This window comes from Balaenoptera acutorostrata, chromosome 11 (assembly GCF_949987535.1).
Source record: "Balaenoptera acutorostrata chromosome 11, mBalAcu1.1, whole genome shotgun sequence".
In the NCBI taxonomy this organism is placed as follows: Eukaryota; Metazoa; Chordata; class Mammalia; order Artiodactyla; family Balaenopteridae; genus Balaenoptera; species Balaenoptera acutorostrata.
Genome location: NC_080074.1, coordinates 22961268 through 22988429, shown reverse-complemented (window position 1 = coordinate 22988429; position 27162 = coordinate 22961268). Strand labels below are relative to the sequence as shown.

The window sequence follows — 27162 nt, the reverse complement described above, 5'->3', positions numbered from 1 at the left end:
CAGGGTGCTAGAGGAGAGGTGGTAAGAAATGATCAGATTCCAGATGATTTCCTGAAACACAAAATAAAGTGTTCCTTGTTCGCTGATGTGGAATGGGAATCTGTCAGGTTGATGGCTGCATCTGTGTGGCATGGAGCTCAGCTTGAACAGCACTGTGTTCATCTGTCAAGCATGGGGATATATAGAATATATACGCGGAATATATATGGCAGGGTTGGTCTTGCATGGGTCTGTTTTCAATGAGTAACCCAGCATCCTCAAAATACTCTTCTGCTTAAAGAAGGTGGCCAAGGCATATGTATTTGATTAGTAGAACAAGAGATACATGTTCGAGGAGATGGGTGATTATGCATGGATTTCAGGATCTGGCACTCTTAATGGGCCCTGGCTTAGCTCCCATGGACCATGGCTTAAGAAGAAAAAGCTTCAATACAAAATCTATATCACAAAACATTTCTGGGACTTGGGAACAAAAGGAATCAGCAGAATTGGCACCAGCAACTTCATCAGCAAGCAGGGATGGTGCCATATCACAGATATTAGTGCCCTGAACATTGGGCACCAGCAGTTGGTGATGGTGCCCACACTGGCAGGCTGCAGTGACATTGGCAGAACAGTCAGTTGGCAGTGGCAAAAGTGCCCTTGATGGGAAGATACTGGGCACTGTAGCCAGTAGCACAGACATTAGTACCTTTGCCTCATTGGGCACCTGCAAGCTCTGAAGCAGCCTTTGGCAGTCATTAGTAGAGATTTGGTACACTCAGTGGGTATTAACAGCACTGAGAGCACTTTTGGTAAGTTCTGGTGGCACTGTTTCAAGCTTTGGTGACAGGAGCCATCAACCACAATAAGCTAGAGAGGCAGAGAAGGGCAGATGCCAGTCAGCAAGTGGCCTGGTTAATGGTGCACATATGACTTGAGAGACCCAGAATGAATCATTAGGAAAAATTTCAGTAAGGTCTAGAATATGAAGAGAAGTGTAACCTCATTTTGAAGCCCTGCCTGGAATTCTTGAGAACCCCTTTTATATCTATAGTGAGGGAATAATCTAAGAACTATTCCATCACCATTGGATGGAATAAAGAATAGCTTGGCTCTTAGGAAAATGTTCCCAGTTTCATAGTCTGATGTTGTTTGTTTGTTTGTTTGTTGTTTGTTTTTGGCCAGCTCAGAAGTTTTAGTTACCTCAGACATCAAACTAAGAATTTTCAGCTTGACTTATGTGAATCCCCAGTAGAGAATCAGCTCTTAACAATAGTTTTAGTAGTAATTATTTATTTAATTCAACAAGAATTTTTAAGCACAAAATTTATATGTAACATCATTCTAGGTACTGTAAAAATGCAAAAGGGTCTAAGGTTCTTTCCTTCCAGGAATATGCAATTTTCTGTGTATATATTTGAAATATATACAAATATAAGAAAATTAACTACCAAAGTTTTTACAAGTTCCAGAAAAGAAACAAAACTTGAGTGGACTGGAGAAATTTGGGAGGAGTTTCTTCCATAGTTTCTCTTGGGGTTCATACATAGGGAAGTAAGTGAATGCCTGTGTGAGTGGGTATATGTGTGTGTGTGTGTGTGTGTGTGTGTGTGTGTGTATGAAAGTGAGCAAGAGAGACAGAGAGAGAAACAGAGTGACAGACAGAGAATGGATGAATACTCTCTCCCTACTGTCTCTAGACCTAGCCGGAACACAGGCAGCATCCTCTGTCTGGAGTGATTCCCTTAATGACCTATTTGCTAAACATACTTATTAATTCCTTGAGATTAAACTCAAGCATCATGTACCTACCCAGAAAACTTTCCCTGACCTCCGTACTTAGTTCTTCCCTCCTCTTGGAGCATTTTTTTTCGCATAGTAGTTTAGTTTTCGACATATCTATCTCTGTCTAAAGAGTAGGTAGGACTCCTTGAGGCAGGAACCAGGTCTTATCCATTTTTTCATACCTATCTCTGAACCTAGCATAGGGCCAAAATGAACTATCTGATGGAATGGATGGATGAATCAGAGATTCACTGATGATCATCTGGGCATGTGGGTATCTGCAGACATTATGCATCTGGAGTTGCCCTAGCGCTCTGTCATCTGGCTTCAATCTTACCAGAAATGCTACAGTCTTTGAGATGTAAGGTCAACTGTTACTTCGTGTTTACATCAGTAGCACTTAGAAAAGTATTCAGTTGAAAGTGGACACCATAAAGGTTGGTAGATGATGATGTAATTGAGTCCCCGGGGGAAAGGCAGGGAAATCAATCTTCTCTGCACTTACTGCAATAATCTCTTGTACATTTGTGGAGAAAATTTCACATTCAACAATTTCTATAATACATTTACCTATTAGTATTAGAAAACTGTAAATACAATTCTTTCCCACAAAGCAGTGGCCTCTAAATAGACAAGGAGTTGAGGGTTAAAACTGATGATGCACTGAATAAAAAGCTTTTAACCTGCTATGACTCTGTGATTCATAAATTATAACCTTAAAAAGCATTTAAAGTGTATCTATTTAGCACTTATGCCACCATTAATTCACAGAACAAGTAAAGGTAAAATGTATTTTCTCTTGAAGACGTGAAAGAAGGAATCTGGCAGTTTATTGAGTACTCATTTCCTCTGATAAGAGCAGTAGTTATCTGTTAACTAAAAACAAAACAAAACAAAACAAACAAACAAAAAAGCAAGCTGAACATCTTTTTACTAAAATAGAAGATGATAGATCTGTGGGAGAGAGTGAAAATGGCCAGTCATTTTTCTAAAGATGAAAGGTGGATTCTCAGGTAGCATGACAGAAGATCAAGCATCATGTCAGAACCTAAAAGATGGAAATCTAAAATCCCATTGACCACCAACAAAGAAAATGACGACAAAGAAATACCATGTATTGAAAAAACTGCTTTGCTTAGGGGTGGGAGAATAGTAACTCAGTCTTAGCTTAGCCTGCTCTGCTGAAGCTGACTCCAGGCATCTGCTTGAGTCTGAAGCAACTGACTCACTCATTATAGCTTGAAGGGCAAAGTGATGGATGAAATTCATAGCTGGATTGATGGCACTAGCTATATTTCAGAGGGTGGTTATTACAAATGGGAGAAAAAGTAGCATATCTGTCTGCCTGAACAAGCTAAGCAAATACTTTGGGTCACATTTTGCTTGGAGTGTCATGAGCTATCCCCAAACCCCACGCAACAAAGAAGTTTTTAAGGTGCATAGAAATGCCTTTTTGATTTATCTGTCTCCTCCTCCAGGAACCTTCTCCTGATTCCCTGAACAGAAGAGACCTTCCCTTCCATTTAACATCCAAAGCTTGTATTTTTACTTCTATTACAGTTTGTTCATGCTCTGTTTCTATGAAAATTCCTTGAATATTGGGCTGACTTCTGTTGTTAGACGGTAGTCTCCTTGAAGGCAGATACTGTGTAACTTCATCTTTTTTTTTCCTCCTTGTCCTGTGTCTGAGACATAAGTAGATGCTCAAGGCATTTGCAGACATAAATTGAACAGAGACTTCTCACTTGAGTGCTATTGATCATACGTAAGAAATAGAGCCAAATTACATTCAACTATTAAAGTAGAACTTAATTCAATTGTACAGGAAAGGTAGGGGATAATGGCTCTTCAAAATGGTGGGTATGTTGTTTTAGAGCTCTTGCGTAGATTTACTTAATTCTGCTTTTTTATGAAATCACTACGTCTTTAGCAATTTCATGGAACTGCACTGCCATGGTCTGAACATTCAGCTTCTCAGTTCACTTCTATTCCATTCTACGCCACCTACGTTTACCAAGCCCTTGCTGTTTAAAGTACTCTCCATCTCCACTCTTTTCCCACTTTCCACTTAGCACTGGGGACTGATTACATTACCTCTAAGAGGTGCAGACAGGAAGCAGTCTTGCTATTATGCTTATTCATTTAATCTCTTAGATAGGAAGGCCCTAGTTATGATTTTAAATAACTTCTTTTCTAGTTCCTGATGAGCTAAACAATAATCTTAAATATATTAAAAATTAATTTAGTGAATGATGATCAGAATTGAAAGTTTTGCCCTTTTCTTATTTAAAAATTGACTAATCTGCCTTGTGAGAAATGGAAATGAAAAGAATGGAAAGCTCACTATTGTAAAGTAGTCACGGGCATTTTTAGTCACAGACTCTCTTATATCAGTAATTGAGTTCCTTTCTGTTGCTTTTTGGTCCCAGGCAAGAGCAACCTCCCAAATTTATTAAGTTTTGTTAATTTGGTGAGCACTTATTGAACAAATACAAGTGGCTATGACTAATTTTAACTTAGTCCTTCTAAGTGACAGACACTTCATATGCATTTGAAAATTTATAACTCACAATAACTTAATGTGGTAGGTTCTACTATTATCTCCATTTTACAGATAAGGAAACAGAGGATTATAGAATTTAAGTAACATGTCCAAGGTGACACAAGTAGTAGGTGGCTAACTAGAATTAAATTAGGTTAAAATAAAAGCTCAAGAAAGTTCCTTTTTGAAAATTCTAAGTTCCTTGAAGGCAGCTTAAGGAAGTTCCTTTTTAAAAATTCTAAGTTCCTTGAAGGCAGCTTAAATGGATTATCCCCTTAGTATCCTCATTGTGCTTTGAAGTATAATGTTTAGACAATATAGTTAAGAACCTCAGTTAAACTACCCAGGTCTGAACCCTAGCTTATCCATCTAAAATAGCATTCATACTTTCTTGTCACTCTGCCTATTCCCTTGCTTAATATTTCTCCCTAGCACCAATCATTACCTGATAGGACATATTTTTACTAATTTTTGTTTGCATACCCCACTAAAATAAGCTGCATGAGGAGAATGACCTTGTAGGTCCTGTTTCCTAACACCAAATCCTCAACATCTAGAACACTGCCTGACATGTGGTCGGTATTTCATAAAATATCTATTAAATGAATAAATAAAAGATTCACTTTGCTTATTGTTTATACCTGAAGTAGTCATTTTCAGATACAATTAATGGATTGAAGGAACCTCACTTTTTTTCTTGGTTCACCTTCAATCTTCTTTTAAAATTTTATTTAATATACATGAATATAGCACATATGATGTACCAAGCTCCATTTTAAGTGCTCTACAAATATTGACTCATTTAATTCTCAGAACACCCCTATGGGGCAGGTAAAATCAAACTCAGGGAGTTCTGGCCATATTACCAACTATTACACCATGCTGCTTTCTGGCTTAATCCTGTAAAAATGTCAACTCTGTGTAGTTTAATGCTCTAATGATGTGTCTTCACTCTCTCCTAGAGAGTGCCCTTCCATCTTGCCCATCTCTCCTTCCTCTCTACCCAGATTAAAGAAGAAAATAAATAAGATTATTTTAGTTATTTTACTTTACTTAATTATATCTTTCCTTCTTTGACACAGCAATTCCTACTGCTAGTGAAGCTTTTCTAAGGCCGCCTACAAGGATAAATAAGCAGTTTGACCCCCAGTGGCTGCTGGACAGCTGACATGGTCTGTGTCTTCCTTTCTCCTTTTTCAAGTCGGTCTCCTTCCTGCTTTTCTAGGGCTTTTGGATCCCTGCCACAGCCCTTCTCTTCCAGTCTTGAGAAGGGAGTTTAGTGGCCTACGGAAGTTGTAAAAATTGCCTTTATAGCCTGAAACTTAAAAGGAAACCCAATTTTATAATCAATTCCTTTTCCTGTGTTTCGTCATTTGGTTCTTTCTTGTCCTTTTACAGTTTCTCTCACAAATACCCAAGCGTCTTCAGAGCCTTGGGTCTCAGGTATAACAAAGTGTCACCCAGGAGGCAACTGTCATAAGGACAGACACCTGGGATTTTAGTTCCAGCTCTGTCACTAAGGAACAATCTGCCTTGAGGCGAGCCATTTAGTATGACCGATGCTTATCCTCACCTGTGAAATGACTTAGGTGAGAGGTTGAGCTGGATATTTTAAGGTCCTTTGCTGCTCTAAATTGTGATTTTCTTGGAAGAATTACATTAGGAAGAGAAAGTGCTCAGATATCTAAATTCCTTTACTCTTACTACCGATTGCAGTCTCATTCCAAGGGAGCCATTGTTCTTTATTAAGTGGGGGTGAACTTCTCAAAGTTTAAGGATGACAGCTGCTGGGAATGGCGATAGATCAGAATTTATTTACTTGCAGAATTCCTCCCATATTTCTCTGTAAATATCATGGGGGATAATGAGTAAAATGATAGTCCAGTTTGCTGGTCTACATAATAAAGTATTCTAAGATAAATTCACTTAAAGTAAAACATTTCAAATCCTCCATCTTTAGCTTAGGAAGAATGCAGCAGTCACCTTGCTTTCTGAAATGGTGTAAAAACCTTGGAACAGAGCGTCCATAAGTAAGTTGGGACTGCACTGCTCTCACGTCTAGCAGTTATTTGGAAATCTATCCAGCCCAAACAGCTATAGCTATTTTGTACTTTGTGTGTACTGGGCTTTGTCATTTCAAAGGGCTCAAAGAGCTTTATAAATAGCAGCCATTCCTTCTCCCAATGTACTCCTGAAGAATAGACTGGTTATTGGTTTCCACTTGTAAACGGAAAGCATGAGGCAAGGTGGAGGAGGTCTCTGGAGGAAAATGCAGACCACCAGGTTGTGGGTGTTATATTCATGAAGGACCTGCCTTACTTCTTTGTAAAACATTTAAATATAAAGGTGCTCAGCTGGGAAATTTCCTAACCTGGGAGTCCTAATTTGACCTATTCAGAACTGATTTCTTTTTTTTTTTTTTTTAATTTTCATTAAACATGCAATTATAAATTTACTTATTTATTTATTTATTTTTGGCGTGTTGGGTCTTCATTTCTGTGCGAGGGCTTTCTCCAGTTGCGGCAAGCGGGGGCCACTCTTCATCGTGGTGCGCGGGCCTCTCACTATCGCGGCCTCTCTTGTTGCAGAGCACAGGCTCCAGACGCGCAGGCTCAGTAGTTGTGGCTCACGGGCCCAGTTGCTCCGCGGCACGTGGGATCTTCCCAGACCAGGGCTCAAACCCGTGTCCCCTGCATTGGCAGGCAGACTCTCAACCACTGCGCCACCAGGGAAGCCTAGGACTGATTTCTAATCTGCATTCTTGTTTGGCTCAGTCCAGTCTAATAAATATTAACTGAGCATTACTACGTCCAGGTGCTCCATGCTTAGGAAATGAAGATGAATATGACAAAGATCCTAATCTTGAGTGAGAGAGACAAACTAGTCAATAGGTAGTTTTATCGGGTGTAACGGGAGCACAGAAGGTTAAATTAGCACTCTAGCCCAGATAGAGGATGTCTCAAAAGGCTTCTCCAAGGAATAAATCTTAAGGAATGAATACTAGTGTGAAGAAAGGCAGCAGTTGAGGTGCAGAAAGAAAAAGGGGTTTCTGACACAGAATGGCTAGATTCTCAGGAATTCCATTTAGCACTTCCTGTGAAGGGAGACTATATTTCTTGGCTTACCTTGCAGTTTAGCAAGGGTCATGAAACTGAGTTCTGGTGAGTCAAATGTGGTCTAAAATAAATGATGCACTTCCAAGCCTGGCAACAGAATATCCTGTGTGATCGTCTATGTTCCTCTCTCCCCTCCCCTTATGGCAGCTCTCAAAGAACTCCAAGATGGGAGAACCACATGATGGAAGAAGCCTGGATCCCTGAGTTTCTGCTTGGAGGAGAGCTGCCTAAACCACCATGGACTTAGTATGAGTGAGAAATAAATTTAACAATGTTAAGCCACTGAGATTTTGGAGTTGTTTGTTACAGTGGCTAGAGTTCATTACCTGATTATATAGACTAAGGAATAATAAGAAAAATCTGAATGACTTGCTGTCACTTCAAAGTTTATTTTATTTATTCCAAATGACCTTAAGGTCAACTACTCTTTCTTCCTTCCTCATTCTCCAATGGCGCCAACATTTATCCTGAAAACAAAATAATCTTTTACACTGATCTAAGTGATCTAAGTGAGCATATCTGTTTGTCCCAGAACCAAAAGACATTTACAGAACTGAATAGATCTTGAAAAGACTCTAGAAACACCACAGCTTCTCCCACCAAGGACCATACCTACAGGAGGTGGAATACCCCACGCCCTCAGTTAGACCATGGGTCCAGTCATGTATTAACTTTAGGTTAGGGCCGCCATACTAACGGTGCACATATGTGTGTGGGATTGTGTTTGAGAGTATATCTTTTACTGGATGTCCACAGGGTGGCAGGTCAAACATCGAATGGCATGAAATTTAAGATGCCTGCCAGTGAAAAGAAAGAAATGCAAGAAAAAAGAATGAGGGTAGATGGAGAGTGAGTGTGGCACAGGGGGATGAAAAGTTACCCTGTCAAAAGGTACAACAAGAGAATCTGTGCCTATAGCCTATGTTTTGTTGTTGCCCTTCTGAAAAATAGCAGAAGAAGCAGGAATGGTTTGCTATCATTTTTCTAAGTGACAGGGAAATAAGACTGAACCTTCCTTTCTAGAGTTTTTAAAAAGTTACATTGGTTGTACAATTTCCCCCTAAATCTAGCACACATCTTCATCAACCATCAAGACTAGAATCAACAAACTTCTGAATTTCAAGCACCTTGAAAGAACTAGGGTCTTTAAGAGCAGAATCCTGGGCAGGAAGCCAAACTGAGATAATGTCACATTCATAATACTCCTTTGAACTCTGAAATAATTAGGGATTCTATTATATTAAGACTTTAATTTTTGGAGTGGCAAAGTCACAGCTATAACCAAATCTGGTCCCTAATGCTTTGTTTAATTGATAAAGTGGAAACAAGAACAATTTTGTTTTGGGGGGGCAGGGTTTATGCTCTCCAGTTTGCCACAATTTCCACTATTCCATATTGTCTTGTCTTTAAAAGTGTTTGAGTTCTCAGTCCTTGCCAGTATATCTCTGTATCCCAAGCTTTTTTTGGTCAACTGTTGCCTTTATCTATTTGTTCTGATCAGGTCTAAAGTTAAATGGTCCCTTTTACTGTCTAGCTTTGTTAGTTTTTTAAAAATGTGTTTAATTTGCTAATATCCTTAAAGTATTTTCCGAGAGAGTTTGACCAATTCACTTTCCTAATATAGATGGAAATATGCTCCTTTCAATAATGAGGCACCAATGAAGAATGAACATGTTTTTAAAATTTGTAATGTTTTATAGGATTCCTGATTTGTATGCATCACTTAGATCAGTGGCATTCAAATCATGAAGTCTTTATGTGCAATTGGCAAATCTTCAAGGTCTCTAATTTCTGTATGATTGTGTCATATCATGCTACATTATACCTAATTTTACAGATTAGAGACATGTGCCTCTTTTTTGAATGGTGATTACTAATGTGTTACTAAATCATCTAATTGTGAATATCACAGTACCATGAAGATGGCCCATGGAAATAAAAGATGCATTTATTGTTGTAACCATGTAATGGTTATTCCATTTTGACCTCAAATGTAGACATGGAAACTAGACTGTAAAGTGGATCATTATAAAGTGTATCTGTAGCAGGAAGACTTCTGAGATGGCCAATGATCCCACCTCTTGGTATTCACACACTTGTGTAAATACCTCTTCCTATGTTTGGGCTGGATTAATGGCTTGATTGTAATGAATAGAATAGGCAAAAGGATGGGATGTTACAAAAGACTGAGATTTTCATCTTGCTAGCATGTTCTTGTCCTCTCACTTATGCTGTTGAAACTAGCTTCATGTTTCTTTATGGAGGGGCCCATGTGACAAGGAACCGAGGAAGGCCTTCAGCCAATAGCTTGTGAGGCACTGAGGCCTCAGTCCAAAATCTCCCAAAGATTAGAATCCTGCTACCACCACATGAGTGAGCTAGGAAGTGGATTTTCCCCAGCTGAGTCTCAAGATGACTGTAGTCCTGTGAGAGATCCCAGAGCCAGAGGACCCAGCTAAGCTGCTCCTAGATTCCTTCCCCACAGAAATAGAGATAATAAATGTTGTTATATCCAAATAAGATTTGAGGTAACTTGTTATATAGCAATAGATACCTAACAGAGAATCTTGTTTTTCTATTGGAATAAGAGACAACTCTGTTTTTGTTTTGTTTTGTTTTCTTAAACCAAAATCTCAAACTGAGGATGGGGAAGGGGATAATTTATCTGGACAGAGGTGTTCAGTGCCATTCAGTGAAAAAAACAATTGAAACTATGTAGCCCAACACATACTGGTAAAATTGAACTGAACTTAAAAATGTAGGTGTTCATTATGCAGTAAAATAAAGTAGGCTTGCAATGAACAAAACAATGAATACCAGAAACTGTGCTATGATCAAGAGTCCTGTGGTAACTACATTTACTAGTCATCAAATATTTTGAGTTTTGAGAAACTCCAACATGTAACTGAGAGAATGAGCAGGCAAGGAGAGGGAATGGCAGAGAGGCAGGAACATAACTGGGTATTGTGGAGGCCAAAAGAGGACCATGCTGACAGCTGACAAGAGTATCAGAACCTACTGAAGCCAAGGTGAGGTGAAAGCAGCTTATGGAATTTCTGCTCTGCTGGTCACTGGTGACCTTAGCACTGTTGTGTGGGGTGGCAGCAGAGGAACTAGTTAGACCCAAGTAGGTTGAAGGATGAGTGGGAGCAAAGGAAGGATGAGTGGGCGCAAATAGCGAGTGTAGACAATTACCAAGTAATTCCAAAAGATATTATGAAACAGGAAAATATAAGAAAAAATATTAAAAAGTGAAGTGAGAGTGTGATATAAAAGTTGCTAGCGTGCCGAAATGCATTTTCAGTTCAGGATGAGAGATTAAGAGAGCAGATACACTATGGGCCTTGACACGAAATCCTGCAAACCTTTAAAATGATAATCCTTTGAATTCCTGACCTCCAGGTGTTATATTGTCAAAGGACAAAAGAGATTATGCCCTTATAAAAAGATTTTAAAGGATTATCCAAAAACTTGGCAACACAGAATTCTTACCTGGAAAAAGGTAAATTACACGTTGCAGATAAGTAATCAGATAATTTCCCTGTGTCTAGGGGACAGAAAAAGCCCCATATGCTTAAAGTTTCTAGGAGACAACAAAATAAGCCTAAGCCATCTTCTCATAGAACGTTTGGTATGTGTCCTTTCTTAAAAAGAGAAAAGGTAGTGTATATATGTCCATGCCACTCTCTCACTTCCAAATGTAAAATAGATAGCTAGTGGGAAGCAGCCGCATAGCACAGGGAGATCAGCTTGGTGCTCTGTGTCCAGCTAGAGGGGTGGGATAGGGAGGGTGGGAGGGAGATGCAAGAGGGAGGGGATATGGGGATATATGTTTATGTTTAGCTGATTCACTTTGTTATACAGCAGAAACTAACACACCATTGTAAAGCAATTATACTCCAATAAAGATGTTAAAAAAAAAAAAGTAAACTGCTATAGGGATGTACTAGGATTCCCATTGAACCTCAACCACCCACATACTTGAAATGATGAGGTGCCTTAGTTTTGCCAGTCTTGTGGGTATTAAATGGTATCTTATTGTCATCTTAATTATCATTGCACCAATTACTAATGAGGCCAAGCATTTTTTTCATGCTTATTTTCCATTAGTGTATCCTCTTAAATGTTATGCCTTGTAATTTATTCTGGCAATTATTTTGTTAATTTGCCTATGGTTCACTTATAAATTTGTAATATTTCTTTATGTAAAATAGATCCTTACCCTTTGATAGAAAAAAAAAAAAAAGAGAGAAAAGGGTAAAAGTCGTGGGAACCTTTCAGACCTAAGGAAAGACTGAGTTGGGGTTGGTGAGGGAAGTGGATGCTGGGTGAAAATGGATAATTAAGCTTTGCTACTAAAGGTCAGGCACTATAAAAGAGAGGAAAGAATGGGTGGAGAAGAGGAATTAATGTGATTACTGTTCTAAAGATGTCTACGTGGAACACATTCTTTGTGTTCAGTGTATCAAATGAACTGGAGACCATTCAGATCTTTGCACTGGTAAATACTTCAATATTAAAAAGGGAATATTATAGAAAAAACATTATTACCAAAAGAATAAACTTTTGTATTTGAAACTTGAAACAACAAATACAAATAAAGCATAAAAAACATGCATTGAACGGTGCTAACACATCAAGATTGCACTTAGCAAACCACCTTTTCTCTGTTTAGGAACAATCTCACCAATTCCAAAACACACTATGTTAATTAAAGGATCTCAGGTAGCAATCATGGAGTATTTCTCATGACAGATGAAGAACACAAATATTCTGAGGACCAAAATTGCACAAGCAAAATGAAGAGACATTTTGTCCATTTTTTGGCAGTGCAAAGTTAGAGTGAATGCAAATGAACGTGCTGGCAGCAGAATTACACTGTCAACCACCTAAAGATTGGGCTCATTACCTAAGAAGGCAAAGCATCAATCTGTAGCATTATAACATTTTTTGTTTGTACTGCTGAACATGTGTTTGGATGTTTTTATATATTCTCTACTCATTTGGGTGCATAGTAAGCACTTCAGCATCAGCCTCTTGATAGAAGCTTAATTTTGTATTATTTCTATTATATTGTTTTCTCTAATGGGAATGATATTCTCTCTTAAAAATAAATACTTCATTTATTCTTCAAATAATTCTGGGTTCAGGTTCTTTTGTTTCTCAAAATGGCCTGTACAGGATTATAGACACAGTTTAAAAATTGAGATACTCTTTGATTAAAAAATTTATATTTGAATAACATGTGAAAAAATATTCATTCGTTTAATCACTCATTCTTTCATTCTTTTAATGTGCATGTATTGAGCTAAGCACAGTGGGAAGGTCAAGGATGGATGTGACATTGTCTCTGCTCTCAGGATGCTTATAACATAAAAGTGGTAAAATATTATTTGTACCTTCAGACAGAACAAGCATAGCGCCATCAAATCTCAGAGGAAAGAAAGAGCAGGGTATTCTTTCATTCCACAAATTATTTTTTGATGTGGTAGGCACTATTCCAGGGACTGGATATATAAAAGGGAACAAGATAGCCAAGGTCCGTTATTTCATTGACCTTGCATCCTGGGGGTGAGATGAAAAATAAGGAAGAAAACAAACAAATAAATAATATAACTTCAGGTAGCCACAAGTGCTATGAAGAAAACTGAAGCAGGACAATATGAAGGACAGTGACAGTAGGTGAGGGGTGTGACTTTGAGGGCACAAAACCCTCTGTGAGGAGGTGACAGCTGAGTAGAGATTTGATGGTGCAAGGAGCAAGCACTTGAAGATATGAAGAAAAGGCTTTCCAGGCAGACAGACCAATACAGAAAGGCTTTGAGGCAAAAATGAGTTTGGCATGTTCTGGAACAAAAAAGAAAGCCACATGACTAAAGTGTGGGAGAAAGGGAGAGTGAGAGACGAGGTCATATTGGTGGGACGGGGTCAGATCCTATTGACTTTCGTAGGTCATGATAAAGATTCTGTTCTAAATGAGAAAGGGAATCCACTGGAGATTTTAATCAGGATGTGGCATGATCTGATTTACATTTCTTTCTGGGCGCCGTGTGGAAATTCACCTGTAAAGTGGTAAGAAAGGTAACCAGGACAGAGATTAGGCATCTATGCGTTGTCCAGGTGAGAGGACCAATGGGAAATTGACTCAAGTAGTCTAACCTAGAGATGACAGGTTAGAATCTATTGTGGTAGCCTGATCAGAGGTGGTTGGTGTGGGCTAGGGTAATAATTACTAAGGTGGTGAGAAGTGGTTTCACTGTAGGAGAAGTTTCACAAAAAAAGTGATGTAGAACCGTTTGAGTTGAACTTTAAATGGCAGGCAGATTTGTGACAAGTGGGGAGACATTTACTGAGTGCCTACTAGGGGGCAGGCAATGTGGCAGGTTCTGGGGTTACAGCAGTGCAGGAGTCCTTGCTGAGAGTGAGGAGAAAACTTGCTGAGGAGCTAATATTCTAAGTAAAGATACAAAAGTGGCGAGGTGAACAATATGTTAATAAGAATTACCTCCAGATACAGTTTTAAGGATGCTTTATTCTTTTTCTTTTAGTGTAGAAAAGTGTATGACTAAAACTCCTTTGTATGCTTGACTTTCCTTGAATTTGCAAAAGTGGTAAGTTTCTATCAGTAGAAACTCAGTTCATTGTCAGTTGGCAAATTTCATCATGTCACTTCCTTAGAAACAGTGGTTAGTATTTATCTTTCCCATTCTGAGAAGGAGAAATTATAGCCTCCTCAGAAAGGAAAAGCACAGAGGAGAATACAAAATATATAATAAATTCATATATTTAGGTGCATCTATTACCGTCCATCTGCTACCCTGCCTCCAATCTTGCCCCCGGAATCTTTTTCCAAGTGTATGACCCAACTTCAACATTCCCTCCTTCTAATTCCTTTTGTATACAGTCTCCAGAATTAACTGGCCTAAAGCAATCTAGTCATGTCCATTCCCCTGTGCTTACAGAATAAATTTCAAATTCCTTAGCCTGATACCAACCTGACCCAACTTACTTTTTCTGTTTTAACTCTGACTCCACTCTCCAATTGTTTTAATCACATTGGATTTTTTCTTCTTTTTTTAAAAATTATTTTTTAAACCGTGGTGAAATAACAAAACGTAAAATTTACCACCTTAAACCATCTTGAAGTATACACTTTAGTGGCATTAAGTACATTCACATTGTTGTGCAAATCCCATTGGATTTTAAATCACACGAGTATCAAGTATCGCTGTTCCCCTAATGCTTCTGGCCGTTTGTTGCCTGGACCGTACCTCTATCTGTGTGATTCCTGCTGGGCCCTGAAATGCCTTTCCCTTTCCTTACCAATTAAAATCCTACATATCTTGAAGACCAGTTGTTTTAGGCTCTTATGAAACCTTATCTGGAAAACAGAAGGTCAACTCTGTTGCTAGGTAACATACTACTTAAAGTTAAAATGATGCCTGGTTGGTAAATTGCATCTGGATTGGGAAGATTTATACATGAACTACAAATACCTGATGGGGATGCGATATTTTGGACTCCCCTGAGTGATGATTTGTGATTAGGCAGGTTCCTTGTCCCTGGAGGCTAGGGCTATGGAGTTGTTACAAGAGATACTGCCTTTAAGGGCGTGAGGTTTCTAATCCAGGAACATTCTTGTACCCACCCTATATTGATCTTGTCTTCTTGCACCTGATCTGTCACCTGGGGGGCATGGACTGATGTTTGTACTGACATAAAGAATCCCACTGAAGAAAAACTCTGAAGCTGCCCTGCTAGCCAGTGGCATTTCCTGTATTACATCTTTCTTGATAGATCTACTGTGGCTCAGAGTAGTCTTATGAGTCTGAATGTTTAGTTGGACTAAGAAGACATGCTTTGAGGAGTTGCATCAATATGCAGACATATTGTCCTAAATACTAATACCCCTTGCACACCTGAACTTAAAACCACTGGGTCTATACTCACGGCTAAGGTAATAAAGCATGGCTTACCTTTGGAAGGAGCTGGATTGCCTGTAGAATTCTTTGTCTGTGCCCAGAATTAAGGATTCCAATTTCCAACAGATCTTGATCTTCCATAACATTGCTTCCCTGAAACAAAACCAGAAATGTTATAAATTAAATCAGGCATTTTTACTGTGGGTAAATAATGATTTTCTTAATACAGAGATAAATAACCAACAAGTGATCTGATTTTTATAGACAAAAACATAGAGTCATTCTTCTGTGAGGGTGAGGTGAGAGTAGGTCACCTATATGACTGTGTTGAAGGTTCTGGGAAAGTTTTCTTTCCCTCACAAATACTCTCATGGCTTACTATTTATGGTTGGATTATCTGCATTGGGAATTCATTCCTGTGACTCAAAACCTTGTTCCCCTAAAAATGTATATACTTCTAGGAAGAGTTGTCATTTAAAACTATCAGTGACCTATGCATTGAGGTGAATGAACAAGTTTATTTTCCCCCTGAAAATAGATTTTGTAAGGAGAGCTGACGGAATAATTGAAGTATACTAGGCAAGTTAAAAGAGAATTAATAATTAATGTTAAATATTGAATGTCAGATACCTGAACGAGATGTGAGGACAGAACAATGAGTAAAAGATGCAGGTCCCTGCCCTCAACTGTCTGTTCCTTCCAGTCCAGTGATGGAAACAGATTGTTCAAAGGCAGTTAGGATGCTGTGAATATGCTATGATGGTGACACATGCTTGGTAGTGTAGAGGGGATCTGGGATATGTTTGCAGAGGAGATGATGTCTAATCAGATGTCTGAAGGATGGTTTGGATTTAGCATTCAAAATGGGAAGGACTAGGAGAAATTATGTGCAATGTTGTGTGGGTAAGAAAGAACACAGTTTACTTGGAAACATCAAGTTCTAGGATAAGTTGGAGAGAGGAGTGAAAGGTCAGTCTGGAAAGGTAAGGAAAGGCCAGACTATACAGACGTTGTACGCCACGCTGAGGAATTTAGACTTCATCTTGACCATAATGGGAAGCCTGGACAGATTTTAAGAAAAGGAGTTACATGATGAAATTCCATATTTAGAAAGATCAATCTGTTTTCTGTGGCTGGGCCTCAGTTTCCTTACCTATAAAATGATGAGGTTGAGCCACATAATCTCCAAGGATCAGTCTAGTCCTGATATTCTCTGATTTCAATGATTTTTTGAACTCTGATTAATATTCCAGCACAGAAATTTATTTATTTTGGCTGTGCTGTGCAGCTTGTGGGATTTTAGTTCCCCAACCAGGGATTAAACCCAGGCCCTCAGCAATAAGAGGGCAGAGTCCTAACCACTGGACTGCCAGGGAACTCCCTGTAACACAGAAATCTATAAATGGCTTATTTTGTCCCTAAATTTTAGTCTTTTGGAGCTTGCAAGCTAGAGTTTCCCTTTAAATAAGTCTGTAGAGAAGTTCAAGAATTCAGATCACTGCTTTCTATGGACAAGTCAAACTCTGTCCTACTAATGTGTAAAATAAAAACACTTATGAATAGAAATTACAGAATACCTATTTATGGAGAGAAATGGGTACTGATGAATATTTAAAGCAAAAGAGAATGAACTGGAAAGGGCAATCATGGGAGCATGGAGACCGTTAGGAGACCACAGTAGTTGTTCTATAGATGATGTGGGCTTATACTAAGGTAGTGGTCACAGGAGACAGAAAGAAGTGAGTGGATCTGAAAACTATCAAGAAGTTTGACTTGGTGATTGAATGCACAGAATGATGGAGAAATTCAGAATACACAACAGTTCCAGGCTTCAGAAGTAGGGGTGGATCGTGATGCCTTTTCCTGAGAAAGTGAAGGAGGAGGGGCCAGTTTACTGTGGTGCAAAGATTAATGTCTTTCCCTGGACTGGCACAGAACAGATGAATGTAAGCAATTTAATATCGGACTATGTTATAAATGGATGTAATTGGCTGTTCTTAGAAAGATTAAAGCCATTAGAATGGCATCATAGCTAGGGATGTACAATGGGCGCTCACCGGACAAAAACATTCCACCTACGCATAGTAACATTCCTGTGCTTAAGCTACTCTGGCCACCTTGGAGAAGGCAGAACGATGCAGGTAGAGCAGTATGATAATAAAAGCCTAATGCAAACAAATAAGCCAGTCTTGGGAGTACGCCACAGGAAACACTGCTCTCAGAAAGTACTCAGTGCACACAATAGGGCATGGCTAAGGGTATAAATGACTTCATTTGGAGAAAGCGTTTTTATTTTAGAAATGGACTAGTGTGTCATGAGCAGGATATATGATACCGTTCCGTATTTGACTTTCACTCTTTAAGGGGTTTTCCAAAGAAGTTAAAAGGCCCTTAAAAAACAAAAACAAAACACCAAAAATCTTTGGCCACCTATGTATTAGATCATTATCTGGTTTTCCACTGGCTAAATTACCACCCCACAACTTAAGCTTATACAAAATATAGAACCTGGGTTCTTTGTACAAACATAAAACACACCAGGATGCTATAGCCTGAATTAGCTACTATCTATAGGTAATACTGAAAACTTGATTTCAGTGTTTGAATACTGAAATGATTTAAAAAATTTAATCCTTAAATCATAAACAATACGAAAAGACAACCCTCAGAATGGGAGACAATATTTGCAAATGAAGCAACTGACAAAGGATTAATCTCCAAAATTTACAAGCAGCTCATGCAGCTCAATAACAAAAAAAAAACAAACCCCAAAGCAAAAATGGGCAGAAGACCTAAATAGGCATTTCTCCAAAGAAGATATACAGATTGCCAACAAACACATGAAAGAATGCTCAACATCATTAATCATTAGAGAAATGCAAATCAAAACTACAATGAGATATCATCTCACACTGGTCAGAATAGCCATCATCAAAAAAATCTACAAACACTAAATGCTGGAGAGGGTGTAGAGAAAAGGGAACCCTCTTGCACTGTTGGTGGGAATGTAAATTGATACAGCCACTATGGAGAACAGTATGGAGGTCCCTTAAAAAACTAAAAATAGAATTACCATATGACTGAGCAATCCCACTAGTGGGCATATACCCTGAGAAAACCATAATTCAAAAAGAGTCATGTACCACAATGTTCATTGCAGCTCTATTTACAACAGCCAGGACATGGAAGGAACCGAAGTGTCCATCGACACATGAATGGATAAAGAAGATGTGGCACATATATACAATGGAATGTTACTCAGCCATAAAAAGAAACGAAATTGAGTTATTTGTAGTGAGGTGGATGGACCTAGAGTCATCATACAGAGTGAAGTAAGTCAGAAAGAGAAAAACAAATACAGTATGCTAACAAATATATATGGAATATTAAAAAAAAATGGTTATGAAGAACCTAGGGGCGGAGGAGCTTCAAGATGGCGCAAGAGTATGACGCGGAGATCACTTTCCTCCCCACAAATACATCAGAAACACATCTACACGTGGAACAACTCCTACAGAACACCTACTGAACACTGGCAGAAGACCTCAGACCTCCCAAAAGGCAAGAAACTCCCCCCGTACCTGGATAGGGCAAAAGAAAAAAGAAAAAACAGAGACAAAAGAATAGGGACAGACCTGCACCAGTGGGAGGGAGCTGTGAAGGAGGAAAGGTTTCCACACACTAGGAGCCCCTTTGCGGGCGGAGACTGCGGGTGGCGGAGGGGGGAAGCTTCAGAGCCACGGAGGAGAGCACAGCCACAGGGGTGCGGAGGGCAAAGCGGAGAGATTCCCGCACAGAGGATCAGTGCTGACCAGCACTCACCAGCCCGAGAGGCTTGTCTGCTCCCCCGCCAGGGCGGGCAGGGGCTGGGAGCTGAGATTCAGGCTTCGGTCGGATCGCAGGGAGAGGACTGGGGTTGGCGGCGTGAACACAGCCTGAAGCGGTTAGTGCGCCACGGCTAGCCGGGAGGGAGTCCGGGAAAAAGTCCGGAGCTGCCGAAGAGGCAAGAGACTTTTTCTTGCCTCTTTGTTTCCTGGTGCGCGAGGAGAGGGGATTAAGAGCGCCGCTTAAAGGAGCTCCAGAGAAAGGCGCGAGCCGCGTCTATCAGCGCGGACCCCAGAGACGGGCATGAGACGCTAAGGCTGCTGCTGCCGCCACGCCACCGAGAAGCCTGTGTTCAAGCACAGGTCACTCGCCACACCTCCCCTCCCGGGAGCCTGTGCAGCCCTGCCACTGCCCGGGTCCCATGATCCAGGGACGACTTCCCTGGGAGAACACACGGCGCCCTCAGGCTGGTGCAACGTCCTGCCGGCCGGCCTCTGCTGCTGCAGGCTCGCCCCACCTCCTCCGTACCCCTCCCTCCCCCCGCCTGAGTGAGCCAGAGCCCCCGAAGCAGCTGCTCCTTTAACCCGGTCCTGTGTGAGCGAAGAACAGACGCCCTCAGGCGACCTACACGCAGAGGTGGGTCCAAATCCAAAGCTGAACCCCGGGAGCTGTGTGAACAAAGAAGAGAAAGGGGAATTTCTCCCAGCAGCCTCAGGAGCAGTGGATTAAATCTCCACAATCAACTTGATGTACCCTGCATCTGTGGAATAACTGAATAGACAACGAATCATCCCAAATGGAGGAGGTGGACTTTGGGAGCAACGATATATATATATTTCCCCGTTTTTCTCTTTTTGTAAGTGTGTATGTGTATGCTTCTCTGTGTGATTTTGTCTGTATAGCTTTGCTTTTACCATTTGTCCTAGGGTTCTGTCTGTCCATTTTTTTTTTTAACTTAAAAATTCTTTTTTCTTAATAATTTTTTTTATTTTTATTTTAATAACTTTATTTTGTTTTATTTTATTTTATCTACTTCTTTCTTTCTTTCTTTTTTTCCTCCCTTTTATTCTGAGCTGTGTGGAGTACAGGCTCTTGGTGCTCCAGCCAGGCGTCAGGGCTGTGCCACCGAGGTGGGAGAACCAAGTTCAGGACACTGGTCCACAAGAGACCTCCCAGCTTCACGTAATATCAAATGGCAAAAATCTCCCAGAGGTCTCCATCTCAACGCCAAGACCCAGCTCCACTCAATGACCAGCAAGCTACAGTGCTGGACACCCTATGCCAAACAACTACCAAGACAGGAACACAACCCCATCCATTAGCACAGAGGCTGCCTAAAATCATAATATGGCCACAGACACCCCAAAACACACCAGCAGACGTGGACCGGCCCACCAGAAAGACAAGATCCAGCCTCAGCCACCAGAACACAGGCACTAGTCCACTCCACCAGGAAGCCTACACAACCCACTGAACCAACCTTAGCCACTGGGGACAGATACCAAAAACAATGGGAACTACGAACCTGCAGCCTGCGAAAAGGAGACCCCAAACACAGTAAGTTAAGCAAAATGAGAAGACAGAGAAACACACAGCAGATGAAGGAGCAAGGCAAAAACCCACCAGACATAACAAATGAAGAGGAAATGGGCAGGCTACCTGAAAAAGAATGCAGAATAATAACAGTAAAGATGATCCAAAATCTTGGAAATGGAACAGAGAAAATACAAGAAACGTTTAACAAGGACCTAGAAGAACTAAAGAGCAAACAAACAGTGATTAACAACACAATAAATGAAATTAAAAATTCTCTAGAAGGGATCAATAGCAGAATAACTGAGGCAGAAGAACGGATAAGTGACCTGAAAGATAAAATAGTGGAAATAAGTACTGCAGAGCAGAATAAAGAAAAAAGAATGAAAAGAATTGAGGACAGTCTCAGAGACCTCTGGGACATTAAACGCACCAACATTCGAATTATAGGGGTCCCAGAAGAAGAAGAGAAAAAGAAAGGGATTGAGAAAATATTTGAAGAGATTACAGATGAAAACGTCCCTAATATGGGAAAGGAAATAGTTAATCAAGTCCAGGAAGCACAGAGAGTCCCATACAGGATAAATCCAAGGGGAAACACGCCAAGACACATATTAATCAAACTATCAAAAATTAAACACAAAGAACAAATATTAAAAGCAGCAAGGGAAAAACAACAAATAACACATAAGGAAATCCCCATAAGGTTAACAGCTGATCTTTCAGCAGAAACTCTGCAAGCCAGAAGGGAGTGGCAGGACATATTTAAAGTGATGAAGGAGAAAAACCTACAACCAAGATTACTCTACCCAGCAAGGATCTCATACAGATTTGACGGAGAAATTAAGACCTTTACAGACAAGCAAAAGCGAAGAGAATTCAGCACTGCCAAACAAGCTTTACAACAAATGCTAAAGGAACTTCTCTAGGCAGGAAACACAAGGGAAGGAAAAGACCTACAATAACAAACCCAAAAGAATTAAGAAAATGGTAATAGGAACATACATATCGATAATAACTTTAAATGTAAATGGATTAAATGCTCCAACCAAAAGAGATAGATTGGCTGAATGGATACAAAAACAAGACCTGTATATATGCTGTCTACAAGAGACCCACTTCAGACCTAGGGACACATACAGACTGAAAGTGAGGGGAGGGAAAAAGATATTCCATGCAAATGGAAATCAAAAGAAAGCTGGAGTAGCAATTCACATATCAGACAAAATAGACTTTAAAACAAAGACTATTACAAGAGAAAAAGAGGGACACTGCATAATGATCAAAGGATCAATCCAAGAAGAAGTTATAACAATTGTAAATATTTATGCACCCAATATAGGAGCACCTCAATACATAAGGCAAATGCTAACAGCCATAAAAGGGAAAATCGGTAGTAACACAGTCATAGTAGGGGACTTTAACACCACACTTTCACCAATGGACAGAACATCCAAAATGAAAATAAATAAGGAAACAAAAGCTTTAAATGATACATTAAACAAGATGGACTTAATTGACATTTATAGGACATTCCATCCAAAACCAACAGAATACACATTCTTCTCAAGTGCTCATGGAACATTCTCCAGGATAGATCATATCTTGGGTCACAAATCAAGCCTTGGTAAATTTAAGAAAATTGAAATTGTATCAATATCTTTTCCAACCACAACACTATGAGACTAGATATCAATTACAGGAAAAAATCTGTAAGAAATACACACACATGGAGGTTAAACAACACACTACTTAATAACCAAGAGATCACTGAAGAAATCAAAGGGGAAATTAAAAAATACCTAGAAACAAATGACAATGAAAACACGAAAACCCAAAACCTATGGGATGCAGCAAAAGCAGTTCTAAGAGGGAAGTTTATAGCAATACAATCCTACCTTAAGAAACAAGAAACATCTCAAATAAACAACCTAACCTTACACCTAAAGCAATTAGAGAAAGAAGAACAAAAAACCCCCAAAGTTAGCAGAAGGAAAGAAATCATAAAGATCAGATCAGAAATAAATGAAAAAGAAATGAAGGAAATGATAGCAAAGATCAATAAAACTAAAAGCTGGTTCTTTGAGAAGATAAACAAAATTGATAAACCATTAGCCACTTATCAAGAAAAAAAGGGAGAAGACTCAAATCAATAGAATTAGAAATGAAACAGGAGAACTAACAACTGACATTGCAGAAATACAAAGGATCAGGAGAGATTACTACAAGCAACTATATGTCAATAAAATTGACAACCTGGAAGAAATGGACAAATTCTTAGAAATGCAGAACCTTCTGAGACTGAACCAGGAAGAAATAGAAAATATGAACAGACCGATCACAAGCACTGAAATTGAAACTGTGATTAAATATCTTCCAACAAACAAAAGCCCAGGACCAGATGGCTTCACAAGCAAATTCTATCAAACATTTAGAGAAGAGCTAACACCTATGCTTTTCAAACTCTTCCAAAATATAGCAGAGGGAGGAACACTCCCAAACTCATTTTACGAGGCCACCATCACTCTGACACCAAAACAAGACAAAGATGTCACAAAGAAAGAAAACTACAGGCCAATATCACTGATGAACATAGATGCAAAAATCCTCAACAAAATACTAGCAGACAGAATCCAACAGCACATTAAAAGGATCATACACTATGATCAAGTGGGGTTTATCCCAGGAATGCAAGGCTTCTTCAATATATGCAAATCAATGAACGTGATACACCATATTAACAAATTGAAGGAGAAAAACCATATGATCATCTCAATAGATGCAGAGAAAGCTTTTGACAAAATTCAGCACCCATTTATGATAAAAGCCCTGCAGAAAGTAGGCATAGAGGGAACTTTCCTCAACATAATAAAGGCCATGTATGACAAACCCACAGCCAACATCGTCCTCAATGGTGAAAAACTGAAACCATTTCCACTAAGATCAGGAACAAGACAAGCTTGCCCACTGTCACCACTATTATTCCACATAGTTTTGGAAGTATTAGCCACAGCAATCAGAGAAGAAAAAGAAATAAAAGGAATCCAAATCAGAAAAGAAGAAGTAAAGCTGTCACTGTTTGAAGATGACATGATACTCTACATAGAGAATCCTAAAGATGCTACCAGAAAACTACTAGAGCTAATCAATGAATTTGGTAAAGTAGCAGGATACAAAATTAATGCACAGAAATCTCTGGCTTTCCTATACACTAATGATGAAAAATCTGAAAGTGAAATTAAGAAAACACTCCCATTTACCACTGCAACAAAAAGAATAAAATATCTAGGAATAAACCTACCTAAGGAGACAAAGACCTGTATGCAGAAAATTATAAGACACTGATGAAAGAAATTAAAGATGATACAAATAGATGGAGAGATATACCATGTTCTTGGATTGGAAGAATCAACATTGTGAAAATGACTCTACTACCCAAAGGAATCTACAGATTCAGTGCAATCCCTATCAAATTACCACTGGCATTTTTCACAGAACTAGAACAAAAAATTTCACAATTTGTCTGGAAACACAAAAGACCCCGAATAGCCAAAGCAATCTTGAGAAAGAAAAACGGAGCTGGAGGAATGAGGCTCCCTGACTTCAGACTATACTACAAAGCTACAGTAATCAAGACAGTATGGTACTGGCACAGAAACAGAAATATGGATCAATGGAACAGGAGAGAAAGCCTAGAGATAAACCCATGCACATATGGTCACCTTATCTTTGATAAAAGAGGCAAGAGTATACAGTGGAGAAAAGACAGCCTCTTCAATAAGTGGTGCTGGGAAAACTGGACAGCTACATATAAAAGAATGAAATTAGAACACTCCCTAACACTATATACAAAAATAAACTCAAAATGGATTAAAGATCTAAATGTAAGGCCAGACACCATCAAACTCTTAGAGGAAAACATAGGCAGAACACTCTATGACATAAATCACAGCAAGATCCTTTTTGACCCATCTCCTAGAGAAATGCAAATAAAAACAAAAATAAACAAATGGGACCTAATTAAACTTAAGAGCTTTTGTACAGCAAAGGAAACCATAAACAAGACGAAAAGACAACCCTCAGAATGGGAGTAAATATTTGCAAATGAGGCAACTGACAAAGGATTAATCTCCAAAATTTACAAGCAGCTCATGCAGCTCAATATTAAAAAAACAAACAACCAAATCCAAAAATGGGTAGAAGACCTAAATAGACATTTCTCCAAAGAAGATATACAGATTGCCAACAAACATATGAAAGGATGCTCAGCATCATTAATCGTTAGAGAAATGCAAATCAAAACTACAATGAGATACCATCTCACACCGGTCAGAATGGCCATCATCAAAAAATCTACAAACAATAAATGCTGGAGAGGGTGTGGAGAAAAGGGAACCCTCTTGCACTATTGGTGGGAATGTAAATTGTTACAGCCACTATGGAGAACAGTGTGGAGGTTCCTTAAAAAACTAAAAATAGAACTACCATACGACCGAGCAATCCCACTAGTGGGCATATACCCTGAGAAAACCATAATTCAAAAACAGTCATGTACCACAATGTTCATTGCAGCTCTATTTACAATAGCAAGGACATGGAAGGAACCGAAGTGTCCATCAACAGATGAATGGATAAAGAAGATGGGGCACATATATACAATGGAATATTACTCAGCCATAAGAAGGAACGAAACTGAGTTATTTTTAGTGAGGTGGATGGACCTAGAGACTGTCATACAGAGTGAAGTAAGTCAGAAAGAGAAAAAGAAATACCGTATGCTAACACATATATATGGAATCTAAAAAAAAAAAAAAAAAGGTCATGAAGAATTTAGGCACAAGACAGGAATAAAGATGCAGACCTACTAGAGAATGGACTTGAGGATACAGGGAGGGGTAGGGTAAGCTGGGACAAAGTGAGAGAGTGGAATGGACATATATACACTACCAAACGTAAAATAGAATGCTAGTGTGAAGCAGCCGCATAGCACAGGGAGATCAGGTCGGTGCTTTTTGACCACCTAGAGGGGTGGGATAGGGAGGGTGGGAGGGAGGGAGACGCAAGAGGGAAGAGGTATGGGGACATATGTATATGTATAACTGATTCACTTTGTTATAAAGCAGAAACTAACACACCATTGTAAAGCGATTATACTCCAATAAAGATATTTAAAAAATATAAATGTTAAAAAATAAATAAATAAAATGGTCAATTCTAATTTGAAAAAAAAAAAAAAGAACCTAGGGGCAAGAGGGGAATAAAGATATAAAGATGCAGACGTACTAGAGAATGGACTTGAGGATATGGGGAGGGGGAAGGGTAAGCTGGGAGAAAGTGAGAGAGTGGCATGGACATATATACACTACCAAATGTAAAATAGATAGCTAGTAGGAAGCAGCCGCAAGCACAGGGAGATCAGCTCAGTGCTTTGTGACCACCTAGAGGGGTGGGATAAGGAGGGTGGGAGGGAGGGATACGCAAGAGGGAGGGGATATGGGGATATATGTATATGTATAGCTGATTCACTTTGTTATAAAGCAGAAACTAACACACCATTGTAAAGCAATTATACTCCAATAAAGATGTTTTAAAAAAATCAACAACAACAAAAAATACACATTAAAAATAAAAATTTAATCCTTAGAGACCACTGTTCTTCCTCTAAACCACCACCTTATCTATCTTCCGTAAGTGAGGAAACATTTTGAAGAACTGTAGGGAAGTTAGACAACTTCTCTTTGGGTCAAATATCCTAGCATATAGGACAATTACCAAACACTTTTGAAAAATGAGTGAAAACTGTGAAACGCACAATGCAAATGGTGAGAATGTGCCCAAGAGGAAATGGTCCTAGTTGTGGAAATGTAAAGAAAAGGATTCACTGTCCCCAGTGAGGTATTCCGTTGGAAATTTTCTATTTTCTTTCTTATTGTAATATATAGGGATAGCAAAAACATCCTGGTGTATCATCTAGCCAGTCTTTTTTCAAAATAGCACCAGGCTTGGAGTCTAAAGACCTGGGTCCAGGTCTTATCCGGGTAAACATGGCTAAGTCATATATTAGTTCTGAGCCTTGTGGTCCTCACCCATAAAATGAAGCCGTTTAACAAACACCCATTCAGTTCTAAAATGCTATTATTTCAGTCATGCCCAACTTTTGATTAGTATCGTTCTATGTAAATATAGATTGTATAATTTGAAACTACATTTTAGTGTTTCAGAACTTGTAACAAATTGTTTTAAGGAGTAATTATAGAGAAGTGCAAGAATGCATTTTTTTTTTGACAAATCAATCTCAGTACTAGGAACTTACAAAACTTCTTATAAGGAGAAATCATAGAATACCTTATTTTTGTAGTATCATGGATTCTCACAGCTTTTCAGAGAAAAATCAAATGTTTCAAATCTTGCAACTAATCATTTTGCTTGTACTTGGGTAACAGCTATGCTATCAAGG

At 39.1% G+C, this 27162-nt stretch overlaps 1 protein-coding gene across 11 annotated transcripts in view; it reads right to left on the bottom strand.

The window, feature by feature from the left end:
- The window catches only part of ANKS1B (ankyrin repeat and sterile alpha motif domain containing 1B), a 1183808-nt gene that overhangs the window by 318015 nt on the left and 838631 nt on the right, over positions 1–27162 (bottom strand). For all 11 annotated transcript variants that reach the window (XM_007165834.3, XM_028166489.2, XM_057556581.1 and 8 more), the window contains one exon: positions 15402–15500. In XM_007165834.3, the coding sequence (XP_007165896.2) occupies positions 15402–15500 (99 nt within the window). The remainder of the gene's footprint in view (positions 1–15401; positions 15501–27162) is intronic.